Source organism: Ambystoma mexicanum, chromosome 12 (genome assembly GCF_040938575.1).
Source record: "Ambystoma mexicanum isolate Mex_15411 chromosome 12, UKY_AmexF1_1, whole genome shotgun sequence".
Classification (NCBI taxonomy): domain Eukaryota; kingdom Metazoa; phylum Chordata; class Amphibia; order Caudata; family Ambystomatidae; genus Ambystoma; species Ambystoma mexicanum.
Genome location: NC_090936.1, coordinates 96,681,980 through 96,697,561, shown reverse-complemented (window position 1 = coordinate 96,697,561; position 15,582 = coordinate 96,681,980). Strand labels below are relative to the sequence as shown.

At 45.1% G+C, this 15,582-nt stretch overlaps 1 protein-coding gene across 4 annotated transcripts in view; it reads left to right on the top strand.

The window, feature by feature from the left end:
• Window positions 1–15,373, top strand: part of INTS13 (integrator complex subunit 13) — a 285,831-nt gene extending 270,458 nt beyond the window's left edge. For all 4 annotated transcript variants that reach the window (XM_069628081.1, XM_069628080.1, XM_069628079.1 and 1 more), the window contains 3 exons: window positions 5,877–6,016; window positions 9,578–9,713; window positions 15,148–15,373. In XM_069628081.1, the coding sequence (XP_069484182.1) occupies window positions 5,877–6,016; window positions 9,578–9,713; window positions 15,148–15,187 (316 nt within the window). In that variant the 3' untranslated portion in view covers window positions 15,188–15,373. The remainder of the gene's footprint in view (window positions 1–5,876; window positions 6,017–9,577; window positions 9,714–15,147) is intronic.
• Window positions 15,374–15,582: the final 209 nt, after the last annotated feature.

The following is a 15,582-nucleotide window of genomic DNA, read 5'->3' as shown; positions in this document are numbered from 1 at the left end:
ATGGTAAGGATGCCATGTGTGAGTCCGTTCAGTCGGGTTTGGATTTAGCTGAATGCGTCAGTAGGTCCATGGCGGCGAGCACCGTGATACGCAGGTTTGCGTGGTTGCGGAAGTCGGGGTTTGCTCCTGATGTGCAGTCCCGGCTCCTCAACATGCCCTTTGACGGTGAACACCTTTTTGGCAGCAAGGCTGACGAGAGCCTTGAGAGGTTGCAGACCTCAAAAGCTGCAGCAAAGTCGTTGGGCGCTGCAGTTCGCCAACCTCCGCCTTTTCGTCCTAGGGGACAGCAGTGGAGGGGTGGTTCCTTTCACTATTACTCATCCTTCAGTAAAGCGAGAGGAGCTGGCAGTCAAAGAGGCCATCGCAGGGGTACCAGAGGTGGACGACAGGGTACCCGTGGTGCCAAGGCCGCTCGGGCAGTTGCCTCTTTGCCCTCAGGTAACGCCGCAGCCGCTCCCACTCAGTCGTGAGGCCATGTCCCATGGTTCGCCGGTTGGGGGAAGGCTGGCGCAGCATCTTGTAGAGTGGCAAGCCATTACTTCAGATGTGTGGGTTCTGGAGATCATAACCCACGGCTACTGTCTTCCCTTTCGGCACAGGCCTCGCGACAATCCACCGGGGAACCTCTCTTTGCAGAGTCCGGATCCGCTCCTTGCGCAGGAAATTCAAGCCCTGCTGGAGAAAGGCGCCATAGAACTGGTGCCTGTAGCGGAGAGGAACAAGGGATGGTATTCCCCTTATTTTTTGATTTCGAAGAAAGACGGGGGATTGAGACCCATCATGGACTTGCGCGGTTTGAACAAACTCCTCAGGAAGGACAAGTTCAAGATGGTTACTCTCTCTCAAGTCCTCCAGGCCCTTCAGCTTCAGGACTGGTTGGTGTCACTCGACCTCAAGGATGCTTACTTCCATGTGCCGATCCATCCCAAGCACAAGAAGTACCTGAGGTTCGCGGTTGGCGACTCGCACTTTCAGTTTCGGGTCCTGCCGTTCGGATTGACCTCCGCCCCGAGGGTTTTCACCAAGCTCATGGTGGTGGTGGCAGCGCATCTCAGGCAAGGGGGGATTCACGTCTACCCCTACCTGGACGATTGGTTGATCAGGGGGAGCTCTCCCGAGCAAGTCCTGGATCATCTGTCCGTCACCTGCCGCTCCCTTCACAGGCTGGGCTTCTCCCTCAATTTAAAGAAGTCCCATTTGACGCCAACACAGCGGCTCCAGTACATCGGAGCGGTGCTCGACACTTCCCTGGGGCAGTGTTTTCCTCCCCAGGTGAGGGCTCTTCACATTCAGCAGATGGTGCACAAGTTTCAGCATGCCCAGACGCTCCCTGCGTTCGAGTTCTTGAGGTTGCTCGGCCTCATGGCATCCTGCATTCTTCTGGTGCCAGAGGCTCGCCTGCGGATGAGATCTTTGCAGTGGGCACTCAAGACGCAATGGTCGCAGTCCTCCGGCAGGATGTCGGACCCGGTTCAGGTGCCGCCCTCGGTCGCCCGGGATCTTCTGTGGTGGGCCGTCGAAGGCAACTTGATGAAGGGGGCTCCATTTTGGCTTCCCTGGCCGGAGGTGACGATCGTGACGGATGCATCCCTCACGGGATGGGGAGCTCATGCCAACGGGCTGACAGTCAGCGGTCGTTGGTCTCCGTCGGAATCCAGACTCCATATCAATCTTTTGGAGCTGAGGGCCATCAGGCTAGCCCTGAAGGCTTTTCTGCCGACTGTGCGAGGAAAGAGTGTCCTGATCCTGACAGACAATACAGTGGCCATGCACTACCTCAACAAAAAGGGGGGGGCAGGGTCACTTCCTCTGTGCAGGGAGGCGATGCAGCTCGAGTTCTGGGCCATCCAGCAGGAAGTTTCGATCTCGGCAGTTCATCTGGCCGGAGACGAGAACGTGACGGCGGACGCTCTGAGCAGGCAGAGCGCAATCTCTCACGAGTGGGAGGTGGCTCAGGAGATTCTCCTGGAGATCTTCGCCCTTTGGGGGACCCCTCAAGTGGATCTGTTCGCCTCCAGTGTCAACCGGAAGTGCGAAAGGTTTTGCTCGCGGGAATTTCCTCCAAAAGGAGCCTTAGGAGACGCGTTCGTGGTGGAGTGGTCATTCCCGCTGCTGTACGCGTTTCCTCCAGTCCCCGTCATCCCGCAAGTGCTGCAGAGGTTACGGAAGTTCGGTTCCCGGATGATCCTCATTGCCCCGGCGTGGGCTCGGAGGACGTGGTACCCGGACCTTCTCGACTTATCCATCTGCCCTCCACGCCGTCTTCCCTACCGAGACGATCTGCTCTCACGGGAGGGGGGTCAGGTTCTCCATCCAGAGGTCAGATCCCTCAACCTTCAAGCTTGGCTTATGAAAGGTTGAGGTATAAGGATTGGGACCTCCCTGAGGACGTGATGGAGGTGTTGCTTTCGGCCCGAAGGCCAGCAACAAAGTCTCTGTACCGTTGCCGTTGGCGTAAGTTCTGCGACTGGTGCAGAGTTCAGAATGTGGATCCTTTTGCATGTGACATCCCCATGGTTCTGTCCTTTTTACTTTCTTTGGCCCACAGGGGCTTGCAAGTGGGTACCGTTAAAGGTTACCTGGCGGCGCTGTCCATCTTTAAGCGCTCGTCTGAAGAGTGTTCTTACTTTAAAATCCCTTTGATTTCACAGTTTCTGAAAGGGCTCACTAATGTGTTCCCTCCGTCACCTTTCCTGGTGCCCGGTTGGGATTTAAACCTTGTTCTTAAGTTTCTTATGGGTGCTCCGTTTGAGCCTTTACATTCTTGCCCTTTGAGGCTGTCAACTCTGAAAACTGTGTTTTTAGTTGCGGTTACTTCCGCTCGCAGAGTGAGTGAGTTACAGGCACTTTCAGTTAAGCCTCCCTTCACTGTATTTCACAAGGACAGGGTTGTCCTTAGAGTTCGTCCTTCTTTTCTTCCGAAGGTAGTGACGGAATTTCATTTGGCCCAGAAGGTTGTTCTTCCGGCATTCTATCCTCCTCCGCATCCTGGTAAGGAAAAAGAGAGGCTCCATAGGCTTGATCCTAGGAGAGCTTTAAGCTTTTATGTTTCACGCATGTCCCGGGTCAGAGTGGACGATCAACTCTTTATTGGTTACGCTGGAAAGCATTTGGGGCAAGCTGTGACGAAACAGACTTTGTCTCGCTGGATTATTTTGGCCATCTCGGAGTGCTACCGCTTGGCGGGTAAGGACCCACCGGCTGGCTTGCGGGCCCATTCTACCAGGGGTATGGCTGCGTCTACTGCCCTGCAGAGGGGTGTTCCTATTCGCAACATCTGTGATGCAGCCACCTGGGCTTCAGTACATACATTTGTACGTCACTATTCCCTCGATTCCATCCGAGCACAGGATCTGGCCTTTGGCAAGGCGGTCCTTTGCTCTGCTATTTGATTGGCTATTCTAAATCTTGATTCTAAATTCTTTCCCTCCTCCTTGCTCTGGTACTGCTTTGGGAGTCTGTCATAGATATGGAATACGTCGGAGGACCCAATCCCCTCGAAGAACAAGTTACTTTCTTACCTGGTAACGTTCTTTCGATGGGATGGTCCGACGACGTATTCCATATCGCTCCCGCCCTGCCTTCCCCGCTGCAGAATTTCTTTTGCGATTGCAGCTTACGTTCCGCAAGGCTTTGTGTCTGACTGGCAGTTGACTAGTGTCACACGTTCTGGGGGAAAAAACTACAACTGAGGCTACGGGCGTCGTGCGTCCTACTTATCATATCGGATGACGTCGGAGGAGGCCCTCGACGACGGCGCATCGACGTCATCGACGCAGGACGCAGACGCCGAAAAAAGTTTCCGAAGCAGCACAGCAGTGGTGATTACATGTCATAGATATGGAATACGTCGTCGGACCATCCCATCGAAAGAACGTTACCAGGTAAGAAAGTAACTTGTTCTTCTCCCAACCCCTCTTATTATTTTGTAATAAATAAGTCTGTAACCAACACTTAACATGCCTCTGTGTCCGAGTCTTAGTCTTGATCCCTTACAGCGAGTACAAGTTTATTTTAACTCTAAAACAGCTAAATTCGGTTATCTTTGCAGCTAATAATTCCTGCAAATGAAAAGTTGCATTTTTAATGTGAAGTACCTCTTCTGCTCAGGCAGTAATATTATTAGAGCCCTTTACTATGGTAATGCTTTGCTGCTACCACTGATACGAACATGGCCGTGGAGCTCTGTGGGTGGAAACATGGCAGCAGGCACAATGTCCTCTCTTGCCTGTTTTTGTTGCAGTATTTTTACTTCCCATTTCTTTTTTTGGGGAATATTTGCCTGCTTTTAGGGAGTGAAAGTGGCCACGGCGTCTATTATTATCTGTAGGGCTGTTGTAGAATATCTGGGGGTATGACTAGTTGCAAAATGAATCCAAATAGAATTCTAGAGCACAGTGACAATATAGCTCCTTAAGGAACTTCCAGGGCATATGAAGTAAGTAGGCTCTACAAAGGCATCCTATTGGAGAAACCTTAATTTAAGTGGTTACATGGTGACATTCATCACAAATTGTGCTCTTGTACTTCTATGGGTCCGCCCATTTTCATAGGCCTATTAGGAGGGTCCAAGCAAGGTGTCACCATTTATTCTGTACAGTGCATTGCCTCTGCGTTGTCGTTTTACTTCAGATTGTCTCGAAGGCAGGTGGGCCATGTGTAGGGTTCACATCCTGCTGCGCTGGAGTTCCTTGTAATTTTCTGCAAGAGGAGCATGTGCAAGGTCGTTCTGGTGCAAGTAGGCTATGATCTTAAAAGGCCTATCAAACATACAGCAAGATTGGTTATACCACACAAGAATGACCACTGAGTTCTCCTGGTAGAATTTCAACTGCAAGCCTTGGAGGGGGTGAAACCTTACTGAAGTCTCTTCTTTGGCATGACACCCACAGTGAGTGATCATTGAGAAGCGATAAAACTGCATTGCTAATCTGGACGTGTCGCACTTGCTATAGGCTCTCCTGGTCAATTCTGTGTAACTTTTTTCAAGTACTTTTTGTATCGCTGCATATTAGTCGCTGATATTTTATAGGATAATCCTGCTCTGTAGGGGCCATTTTCTTCCTATGTTGGGGCATCTGTTTGTCGGTATACACATAATTTGCCTGTTTATGTAGTCCATATGTCCACAACAATTTGTTCAAAACCAAACTAAAATCCTACCCCTAAACTCAGAGCTACCCTCTTAACCTACCACTTCATCTGCCTTTTCACTAACATTTTTCCTACGCCTATAATCTGCCTCTTTCCCTCGCTTTCTCTGCCTCCACTCTAGCACTTCATCCATCATGGTCATATCCCTAAAACAGCTGGCCGTACGGCCTACCTTCACCTAAAAATGTCTAATGTTGGTTGTCCCTAATCTATGTATGGCCACTTATGTATTGTCCCCAGTGACTGTTCCATTTACTGCCCTCCACAACCTGGCCAAAATGTCCCTCAAACTCACCCCATTGTAAGAAGCTTACTGCTTCCCATCAAATATGATATCTTATCTATTGTACGTTCTTTTGTGATCAAAAGAGCATTGTTCCTCTCTGTATATAAAGAAATCTATCTCTGATGCTTGTGACTCTGCTTAAAATCACATGCTGTGCATATAGTCCGACATCTAGTGGTAATCGCACCGTATTGCATCTTTCTTTCGACGATCGAAAAGGAACGTTAACATGGGCGTGAATGTAACACTATCCCATATGTGACGTGTAGTGCACCCAAAATCCTTCACGCTTTGAATCCGGACTATAAACTGGAGCACCCCTTCTTGTGGGTTTCTACAATAAATGGAGCACACACCTTCTATCATAAATGCAGATTTCAAAGTAAGCATGGAGTGTACAATTTTCTTAACTAACCGTGTATATGCTTTTTTAAAGGTTAAAAGTATCATTGGAGCGTGAAAAGGAAGAGTTGGTAGAAGCGGAAATCATAAAAGATTCTCCAGATTCCCCCGAGCCGCCCAATAAAAAGCCTCTGGTGACAGTGGAAGAATTACCTCCAGTGGAAAAAGCAAAAGGTATGCAAACCATACAGGAAAATACTTTCTGAAAAATAGGGAAGGAATGGCCTCAGGCATCATTATTTTTGTAAAATGACCAAATGGGAAACCAAACTTTACATTTTTGTAATGTTAACATTATTTGAGCACTTCAGTCATACCAGAAACATGTAATAACTGCGAAATGTAGCACTTGTTCAATATTTGCATTACTATTTACACTTTATGTATAAAAGTAAACTCAATAATTAGTTGGACAAATGTTGGAAAACGAACTTGGCGAACCATACTGATTGCAGAAATACTCATGTGTTGGTCTGGCTAGAGAGAGCTTTAGCTGTATATTCGGGGCTCTGGTATGAAGGTATCTCCCCTGATGCAAATCGAGTGCATTGTGGTGAATGCTCTGTTAGAGCAGCAGCCATTATTTAGGCGCATGAGGAGCTGTCTAAGCTGGGGAAGGTATTTGTGAGTGATGCTTTTAGAAACCTGTTTTATTTCCCAGCGGCTTAGTATATTGTGTTTCAGTTTTGTGCTGCATTAACTTTTGTTTGATAATTATTTTGTGATTGTTGTTGTTGTGTGCATATTGGATTCGGAGCCTAGTTTATAAACCTTCACAATGCTCTCAGTCCATCAATGCTGCCTGCCATTCTATACATTGAGAAAAGATTGTCTACCGTGGAGATTTGGGAACCCAGAAGGGTAAGGGCGTTGCTAGTCTCATGTCACTACCAGTGTGAAAATGGGACATCCTGCTCTATTTGTTGTCGTAAAATGCTCAGGTTAAAACTATGAGAAATCAGTTTTATTGTATATTTGTTAATACTCCTGTAGTCCTACCTTCATCCTTAGCTTCCAGAAACCTTTCAGTGAAAGCGCATAGCTGTATCTGCAAGCCCTGCATGATTAGGAGCGAAAATGCATTTCAACAGCAACAGATGCTTGAACGATTAAACTTTATTGAAAGAATGCAAAATAGACAAAATACCATGAGGTGGTAGAGGTTAACAAAATATCAGTAACACCCTTAGGTGAATCTCATCTTCTTTGGCTTTCCTGGACACCTAGATTAAACAGGGGAAAGTCGGTTCCATTTAGCAATCGTTTAGGAAGGCCGGGCATGACGGACTGGTATGACCAGCGTTTTCCATAGCACATTAATGTTCACTTTCACTTGGCGGTAGAGATCTGCATCTCTATGAACATATAGGCTTCATGGCAAGTACTCCGACTGTCGGTCCTCTATCAGAATCAGATCAGACCTAATCGCTGTTCTTTTCATGCCAGTGTCTTGGAGGGCTGTTGCAAAGACTCCCTGCGCTCTTACCCAGATATGCAATTGAGCGTCTGCCTCTCCAGTGGTACATACTGTCCAGGCATCCTGTTCTGCTTCTACTTTGTCTTCTGGAAATACATCGCCCACGTATTTTGGGTCAGGGTCCTCTTCTGAAAGCTTGGGTCCCATCACCGAGGCCATGGATACGGGTCAACTGGCTTGATTTGTCGCTAGGGTTTTCCAACAGGCAAAACACTGGATTGGTTTGGGTCGTGTGACAGGACTTTTGAATTGGGAGGAGGGAGGCAGAATTAAGGATGACAGCGAAAAATAGAACTATGCAGTATAAACCATGAAAACGTTTAATATTTAGTGAATTGAGCATTAGACATGTTGCATTTTGCACTTTATCAAGAGATCAGAGACAGTGTGTGGTACAGAGACAGTGAACTGGTGGCCTAAGATTAGTGTTTAAACTTTAAACTAAGATAGCTGCTGGGGGCACTGCACACAAACCGGGAGCGGAGCCTGATGAAAGTTGCTCAAATTAGGCACTTAAACACGCTACCAGTCCTCATGCGATTGTGTGAGTAAACCCAAGGCTAAATAATTCTATTCGGTACTGGGTGAAGTGGTCCCCCAGTGCAAGATCTTGGAGGGGGCTCAGGGGGGGATCAGTGCAAGATCTTGGAGGGGACAGGTAATGGCAGAATAGCGCAATATCCATTGATGGCAGAATCCAGCCATACCAAGAAAGGCACGCGTTTGTTTCTTAGTGTTTAGGGATTTACAGGATAGAGAAATTGCGGGAAGAGAAGTGGTGTTTACCTTGCATGTCCCAGATAATGGACAAACATACTGCAGTTACAATGTGTCTGTTTGTTAGCTTTGTGACCACATAAAGCAGGCACAGTCAGTGAGCAAAGGGAGTGTGTTAGGGAATAGGGTGCTTGTGGCGGTTCAACCACATATTGGATAAGCATGGAACCATCCTTTAATGTAATGTTTAGGTTCTAATCAAGCATTTGGGAGAAAACGGTTGGGCTCTCCTTACATATCCGATGGGAGGTGTGCTGTACTTCAGCTGTGACCACAATAGGAAACGGCAAATATAAAGTGGAAATATGCACGCATGGGAATGCTAAAGAAAGCAGAGCGCAAATGGGCAACAATGAAATGCAAAGGGGACGGAGGAAAGTTGGTAAAACGGCAACATTATCCACATGTACATTTTGTACAAAATGGTAGTTATATTTGCCAGGTTTCTTGATGGGGGGTATTTCATGTGGTCTTAGCCTCAACAAGAATACCCTCTTATAAGAGGGAATCTATGACAGTTTTGTTGATATCCTCCTCCGCTTTCTTTGAACCCCAAGGTCCCTCTTCTCCCAATCCCTTTGAAAGTCATACATACATGTACCGCCGAACAGGCTGAGCTTAATTTGGGTGTAGTTGGAAGACTAAAGCTTTTTATGAACCGGACAAGCCCTTGCCACAGGCCACATAATCTCTTTGTAACTCTGGGTAGTCTTTCGCGTGGACTCAGAGTGGCAAAGGTAGCCATTGACAGATGGACTGTATCGTGCATTCCGAAAGTGTACAATTAGCATAGCCATCCTGTTTGTGAGCGATTATGTGCTCAGTACACAAGTTCTAAGTCCACAGCTGTCATGTTCCAAATACATGTGCCCATTACTGACACGTGAAGGGTGGCCATGTGTGTTTACGCCAATGTGTTTTGTAAGTTATAATCCCTGGATGTTTCTTCTGGCCAGGGGTTGTGATCTAACTTATTTTCTTGAAGCAAGCTGGCACATACTCACCTTTTTCCTAGGGATTTCTTTGTGTAATCAATCAGAAATTTGTTTTGGAATGAGGAAGATGTGGACGTACGAGGAGTCAAATCTAACCTTGATGGTGATGCAGGCGCTCTTAGTTTGCTGCTCTCCCTTCTTCAGTACTCCAATTCATCCATCCTCTTGTGTATTTCTTGGCACCTGCTGCCAGTTATATGGGGGGAGGGGCACTTTAAGATGCATGCATACTGGGGCAATTCGAAGTTCTGTCCCTGCATTGTGCAGTATCTTTAGAGCGACTTATTTCTCTAGCCCTGCAGCAGGCTCATGCTTCCTAACATGTTCTGATGTAGGGTAGCTGCAGACTAAGCACCTAACTTACCTTGAAGGTCATTGTATATGAGCCCTTTAAAGGAACATCGTTATTGTAGACATTTTAGAAGGCATATTAAGTCCACTTTCTATGTTGTTGTGGTTTTAATCAAGATTTGTTTTTACTGCTAGGGCCCATGTCTTTGCTGTCCCTATGGAGCAGCAGGATTAATACTGTCCACTCCAAGAAACACCAAGAGTTTGCTGGCCGCCTGAATTCTGTCAACAACAGAGCTGAGTTATATCAGAATCTGAAAGAAGAAAATGGGTATGTATTTTTTCAACATGTATCTTTAGTTAAGCCATCATGGTTACATTTGAGTGAAATGGGCATCAGTTAAAATACTCATTCCAAAAACAAAAAAGCCTGCACCACTTTTCCGTTGCCCAGGGAGCCAAACCTATCTAGTTCTTTGCGACGGTTTTCCTTGCAAAAGTGGTATAAGCCAAAGAAGACCTCCACCGTGGGATAAATCACCTGTTAATGCATCAAATGTTCCTCAAAGCTGGTTTTTCGTGTTATGCCTGCTTAATCTTTATGATCTGTCACTTTTTGTCCTCAGTCAAAATTAACTTTTTCTTTTATTTCGTGTTTGCAAAACTTACCTTTACATGCTAAAGTTATTTTTATTTTTTTTAAAATCCAGTCGCCACGGTGCATTTCATTTTGATATTTCACAGTAATTGACCGTAAATGAGAATAGATCAAAAATCCGAGCAGGAAGCAACGCCAAGCCCACCAATGGTAAGGATATACACCAGTGAAACAGCCAGTAGTTGTCCAACCAGGGACAACTACTGTTTTCCCAGCCGCCCAAGTAGCAGACATTCTGGCACCATTATTACAGTCCTACCCTCCTTCCTGGGCCACACTAAAGGCTCAGTACCACGCAAAGCAGCAGCTTCCCCAGTCAAATGCATGACCTTTATAAGGACTTTCCTTACCTAAGAAGGCCAAACTAGAACATAGCCAAAGAACAAGCGAAAACCTTGTGGCACAAACATTTTAGGGCACTAGCCACGGTTATTTATTTATTTATTTATTTTTATATTTGTATAGCGCACATACAGCTCTTGGGCATCGCGGCACTGTTACTTGTGAGCAGCTTAGTTCCAGATAGAAAAACATTTGCACGTGGGTTAGAAATACATTACATACAGTTGTAGAACATATATTGGAGCGTCCTAGACTTGTGGGAGTATATTGACCTTCGCTGGGGTGTGGTCTGTGCTTATCAGAAAAGCAGTGTTTTCACCGCTTTGCAGAATGCCAGATGTGAGTTTTCTCCAAGAAGGGGTGGTGGTAAGGCGTTCCACTGCAGAGCTGCGAGGTAAGGGAAACGTGTGCCTCCTGCTCTGGTTCTCTTGATTTTAGGTACTGTGAGCATGTTTGCATAGGGTGCTCTAGTCGGTCTTGTGGAGGAGATGGGGTGAATTCTTTCTGAAAGGATCGGGGGAGGCAGTTTGCTGGAGCCATACACGGTAAAAGTTAATGTCTGCACCAGAAAAAATGCATAACAGTCGAAATGTAACTGCTGCCACTAGTTTATCTTTAGGCACATATAAAAGTAACCAAACGTCCCATGTGTAAAAAGCTATGGGGACCCAAAAGTATCCGCGCTGCACTGTAAGGTGCTGTGTGCAATGTAAAAATACAAGAATGCAAAAGAGAAACAAAGTTTCCCAGTACTGATAGTCTGAAATATTGATCAGTTTCCCCATGACAAATTAGCAAATGGCAAGGGAAGTGAAGCTGAAGGCTTTACTTCCCTTCAAAAAGTCAGGAAGGGATCAAAAACGGAGCAAAAAGAATGGGATACACTCTATTGTTTTCTGCAGTGTATATTAGGTTTTCCGCACAAAGTCTGTGATTATATTGTGGCTTCCTATAAAAGAGAGATAGCCCCAATTATTTTATTTCACTTTTCTATTGAAGTCCTCAAGCTGCGCACCGTTATAGTGAGCTGCGTGCAGTCATCGCCGCTCTATTCGCGTTGCAGATCTTGCTAAGCACTCCCTATTTTCACGTGTTAAGTGTCCTGCATTGAGTCCAAAGTAGTGTTGTGGCTTCCAATGAGGGGAGATGATCCCAATTCCTATACTTCTCTACCCGGTATGAGGTTTTAAGTAGCGCACCGCTGTGTTGCACTGCAAGCAGCCACCGGCACTCTATTCACTCTGAAAGGCTCATAAGCATAGAAGGAGGGGGAGAGAAGCGCCATCATGGTTGGGCCACACAGCGTCGCTATTTTGCAGCAAAAGTACCTTCTATTCCGTTATATGCATCCAGTGAAGTCTCTGGATTCCACGCCCCTCCTGTCTCACAGCACTATTAGGCAGCTGTCACGGAGTCTCCGCACTTCAGGGGGTTGGCCGGGCAGGATTTATAACTCAGTTGCTGTTACTTTCTTTCCTCGCTTGGTCTGCCTCTTCACATATCATTGTACCATTCAAAGCCCCGTTCTGTCCCTCATGATATCGCGTAATTACGCTGCAGGCACCTCGCCCGTAGAGCCGCTGCGGATAGAAAAAAGCAAACCGCTGAAGAACGGCTGTATATATCGTCACTAGCGGCTGCCGTTAGTTTTCTGCTCAGTATCACATTAGCATGCTCTCTGATATCGATACGAGGCGTCTTGCACAGGAGTTTCAGAGATAAGCAGCCATCTTGCAGCTGCTAAACCGCGCCCCCTGGTATGTATTCTTTCTTAAACAATGTGCCACTCTGCAGGTGAATCTCTGCTTAATGTTTAACCTCATGATGGGATTTACTTGTGGACTGCTGCATCTGTGTTTTCTCAAGGTTAGTGTTCAGTGAGATCTCTGTGGTTGCCATCACTTGAACTAGGCCAGGTGAACTACATGTTAAGTAATGATTATTGGTATTTGTATAGTGCACACTGAACACTTGTTTGGCTTTGGATTACTGTTCACTTGTCTAGAGGGTTGTAGGGCACAGACTGGCTGTGTGGGGCAAGGGTGCATTGTTGAAATGTGTTTCGGATGTGAGGACCTGAGGTGCGTTCCAATCAGGATTCTAGATTCTTGTTACTGTATCTAGTGCACACCTGTCTATGCAGCAAAGTTGCTAAGTGCGTGATGGAGACCGCTGTGGTACTTGAACTTGACTGAACTTGACTGATCTTGCAGGGGTTGCTTGGCATGAGCTAGACTGAGTTCTTGACTAGCATGCCTGGTGACAAGAGTTGTGCATTGATTGTAGAGGTAGATTGCTGCTGATGGTAAGGCGTACAGGGCCTGCGCAACTTAGTCAGATTGTAACTGTTGAAACGCTGAATGTCTTTATCAGTACTTGAATGTCCGAGCATTTGTTTAACTGCTCTATTGAAATAAGTTATGTGCAGAAGGGTTGTCCATTGTACTAACATAGCTAAGAAAGAATGCACTCAGTGTCTTCTTGCACAGTACACCATCGGGAAGCTAGGGTACTTCATTCAGTAACACTGTAGCTAATTTATCACCACCATTATAAAGAGAGGGGAAAGGGCAACTGCTGGGAGGTCAAATTGCTATAAGGGTATATTAAGAGAATATCTGTGCCTAGGTATCCATTAGAAGAACAAAAAAAAGTAGCTTCCTTTTTTTCCTACCTCTTCAGTCCTTCCGAGGTTTCTAATAACTTACCTTATTTCCTTGTTCTTATACTATGCTGCGTATCCATGTCCTCTGTGGTACCGCAAACTGACAAGGTGTGGGGCTGGTGCGTGTGCAAAAAAACCTAATCCCTTTGACATCTGCTGCTTCCTGCTAGCAACACAAGCGGTCTGGAACCATTATTGGAGATATTTCAGGAGGAGATCAATCTGCAGAAAGACTGTCTCCATTGGGATATATTTTATTCCGATAAGCCATTCGTTATACAATTGGACCCACTCAGCTACTGTAATTGTGGCAGTTTGATGATCCGCCTTTATCGCTCAATTGCCGTCTCATTATAAAGGTCCTAAATTATGGTGCGTCCGTAGGAAGAGATTGCAATGTGTTCAGTCGGCGGACCAGAATACTGGACATCAAAAACGAAATTATTTTTTGCAGAGGAGTATTGGCACTCAGTATTTATAAACACTTGTGACAAAGGATTTGTGGGATATTCTCCTGTCACATAAAGGAGCACATCAAGGGTCGTCTTAAATGGAACACAGGTAAAGCCTCCCAACACTAATCTTGTCCAGTAAAGATTCTTGGTTTTATGTCTTTTGCATGCTTTTTGAAGGCCGCACAAAAAAAAGAGAGATTTATTTCGGTCGATTTTGTGCAGACTGCAAAAAGCCGGAAAAAGCACATAGGTACACAATACTAAAGGATGTCGGTTTCAATTTACTTTTGCCCCTTCCTCATTAAGTCTGAAACGCCCAGCCTTTGAATTAGACACATTATACACTGCACACACTCAAGTGCTCTACCCACCGACCAGCAATAAAGATATACATTGTGCTGTCTTTTGGGCTTACAAGAAGCAATCATTGGTTGGCTTTTTTAGATTTTTGCACACAGTGAGTAAGTACACTCTTGGAAACTGGGCTGCCTGAAGTATACAATTCTGCCCATGTATAATCACAGGAAAACAAAATCCCAGGTACATTCGGATTAGCTGTGTGAGTTAAAATACTCCCTACCTCTAACAGGTAGTACCCAACCCACTAGCAGACAAATATGAGAAGCAACTGTAGATGTGTGAAAGTATGAGTTGCTACGGGTGGTTTCGAGAGAAGCATGTTAAGCTTTTGTTAATTTTAGGAGAACAGAAAGAAACATGCTTTAGAAATGAATGTCTAAAGTGGCATTCAAATGCACTAATCTATTTTCCTCACGGTAGGCATGGCAAGCGATCAGTAAAAATTGGTGTAGTAAAGTAGGTGTAGTTATCTGGTTAGTACCGAGGGAAATGCTGGGTATGGCTTTTATCACTTGGCTCGAGATTCTGATATCCAGCTGAAAAGCTTCACTGATCGATAGCAGTTGCTAAGTAGCCTCCAGAAATGTACTGGGAAAAATAGCCACGCTGATTATTACTTCGCTATGCCAGTGTTTTAATGACAATGTTCATTTGCATTTTCAGTCATATGTTACCAAAAAGCGGTTTCCTTTTTACATAGTTAATGGATTGCACACCAAAAAAAACGGGAGCCTAATTAATGAATTCATATTTTATAACGCTCTTAATACCAGAGACCAGTCTTTAAGTGCAGGACCGGGATTCAAACCTGAGTTGCTCTGCATTGTCTTGCTTCCAAGGCAAAACAAGTTGCCCTGAGCTATCCTTCCGGCCGTAGAGCCTACATTTGTGAATTTGCAGGTCAGAAAAATGAGGGATGAGCACACTGCTACAATTGGTTACTTCTTGTATACCTATATTGGGAAATTACAGAGTGAAAATAGTATGCCATGCCGGCAGAGTAATCTTTGGCGTTCCGGATACACTTCAAAAACCTTTCTAAGAGATTTTGCCGGACCGTATTTAACCTTGCAAAATGTAAATCTTTAACCTGGAGGTTGCTTCCTGTATCATCTGTGCAGAGCACATTTCACACACATTAAAAATGAATGTAGGAATAACAAACAGTTCTCCCTTTTTGGTGCGCAATGATATTTTTTACTTTACACTTACTGAATTATTTTTGTATATTTGCAAAAAGGTCAAACAAATGTATAAAGTAATCGCTTTTTAAATTTTCTTTTAGGGTGGAAACCACAGAAAATGGAAAGGCCAGTAGACAATGAAAAATGTGTTGCAAAAATATTGTACAGAGAACATCTTGGTTGTGCTTCACTATATTTGTATAGGTACATTGTTTGAGATGGTTTTTACAGTTTTTGAATTCTTAGCAACCGTTAACTCTTTTAATAAATGTAATAATTCTAAAAGCATTGTTTAAATGAATTGCAATAAATTATGTTTTCACAACACTGACCTGCCTCATTAAGGAATACAAGATATGTTCTCCTTAGCCAATGTAAGATTGTAATGGCCATATAGGTAAATTGCTAAATCATATTTTAAATTAGTATACACACATTTCTTCCACAAGTGTGTTAAACGGGGAAGTGGCAATACACTCAAAAACCAAAAAGGGATACAGGCTACCCCTTCCTTTTCCACATATTATGTTCAATAA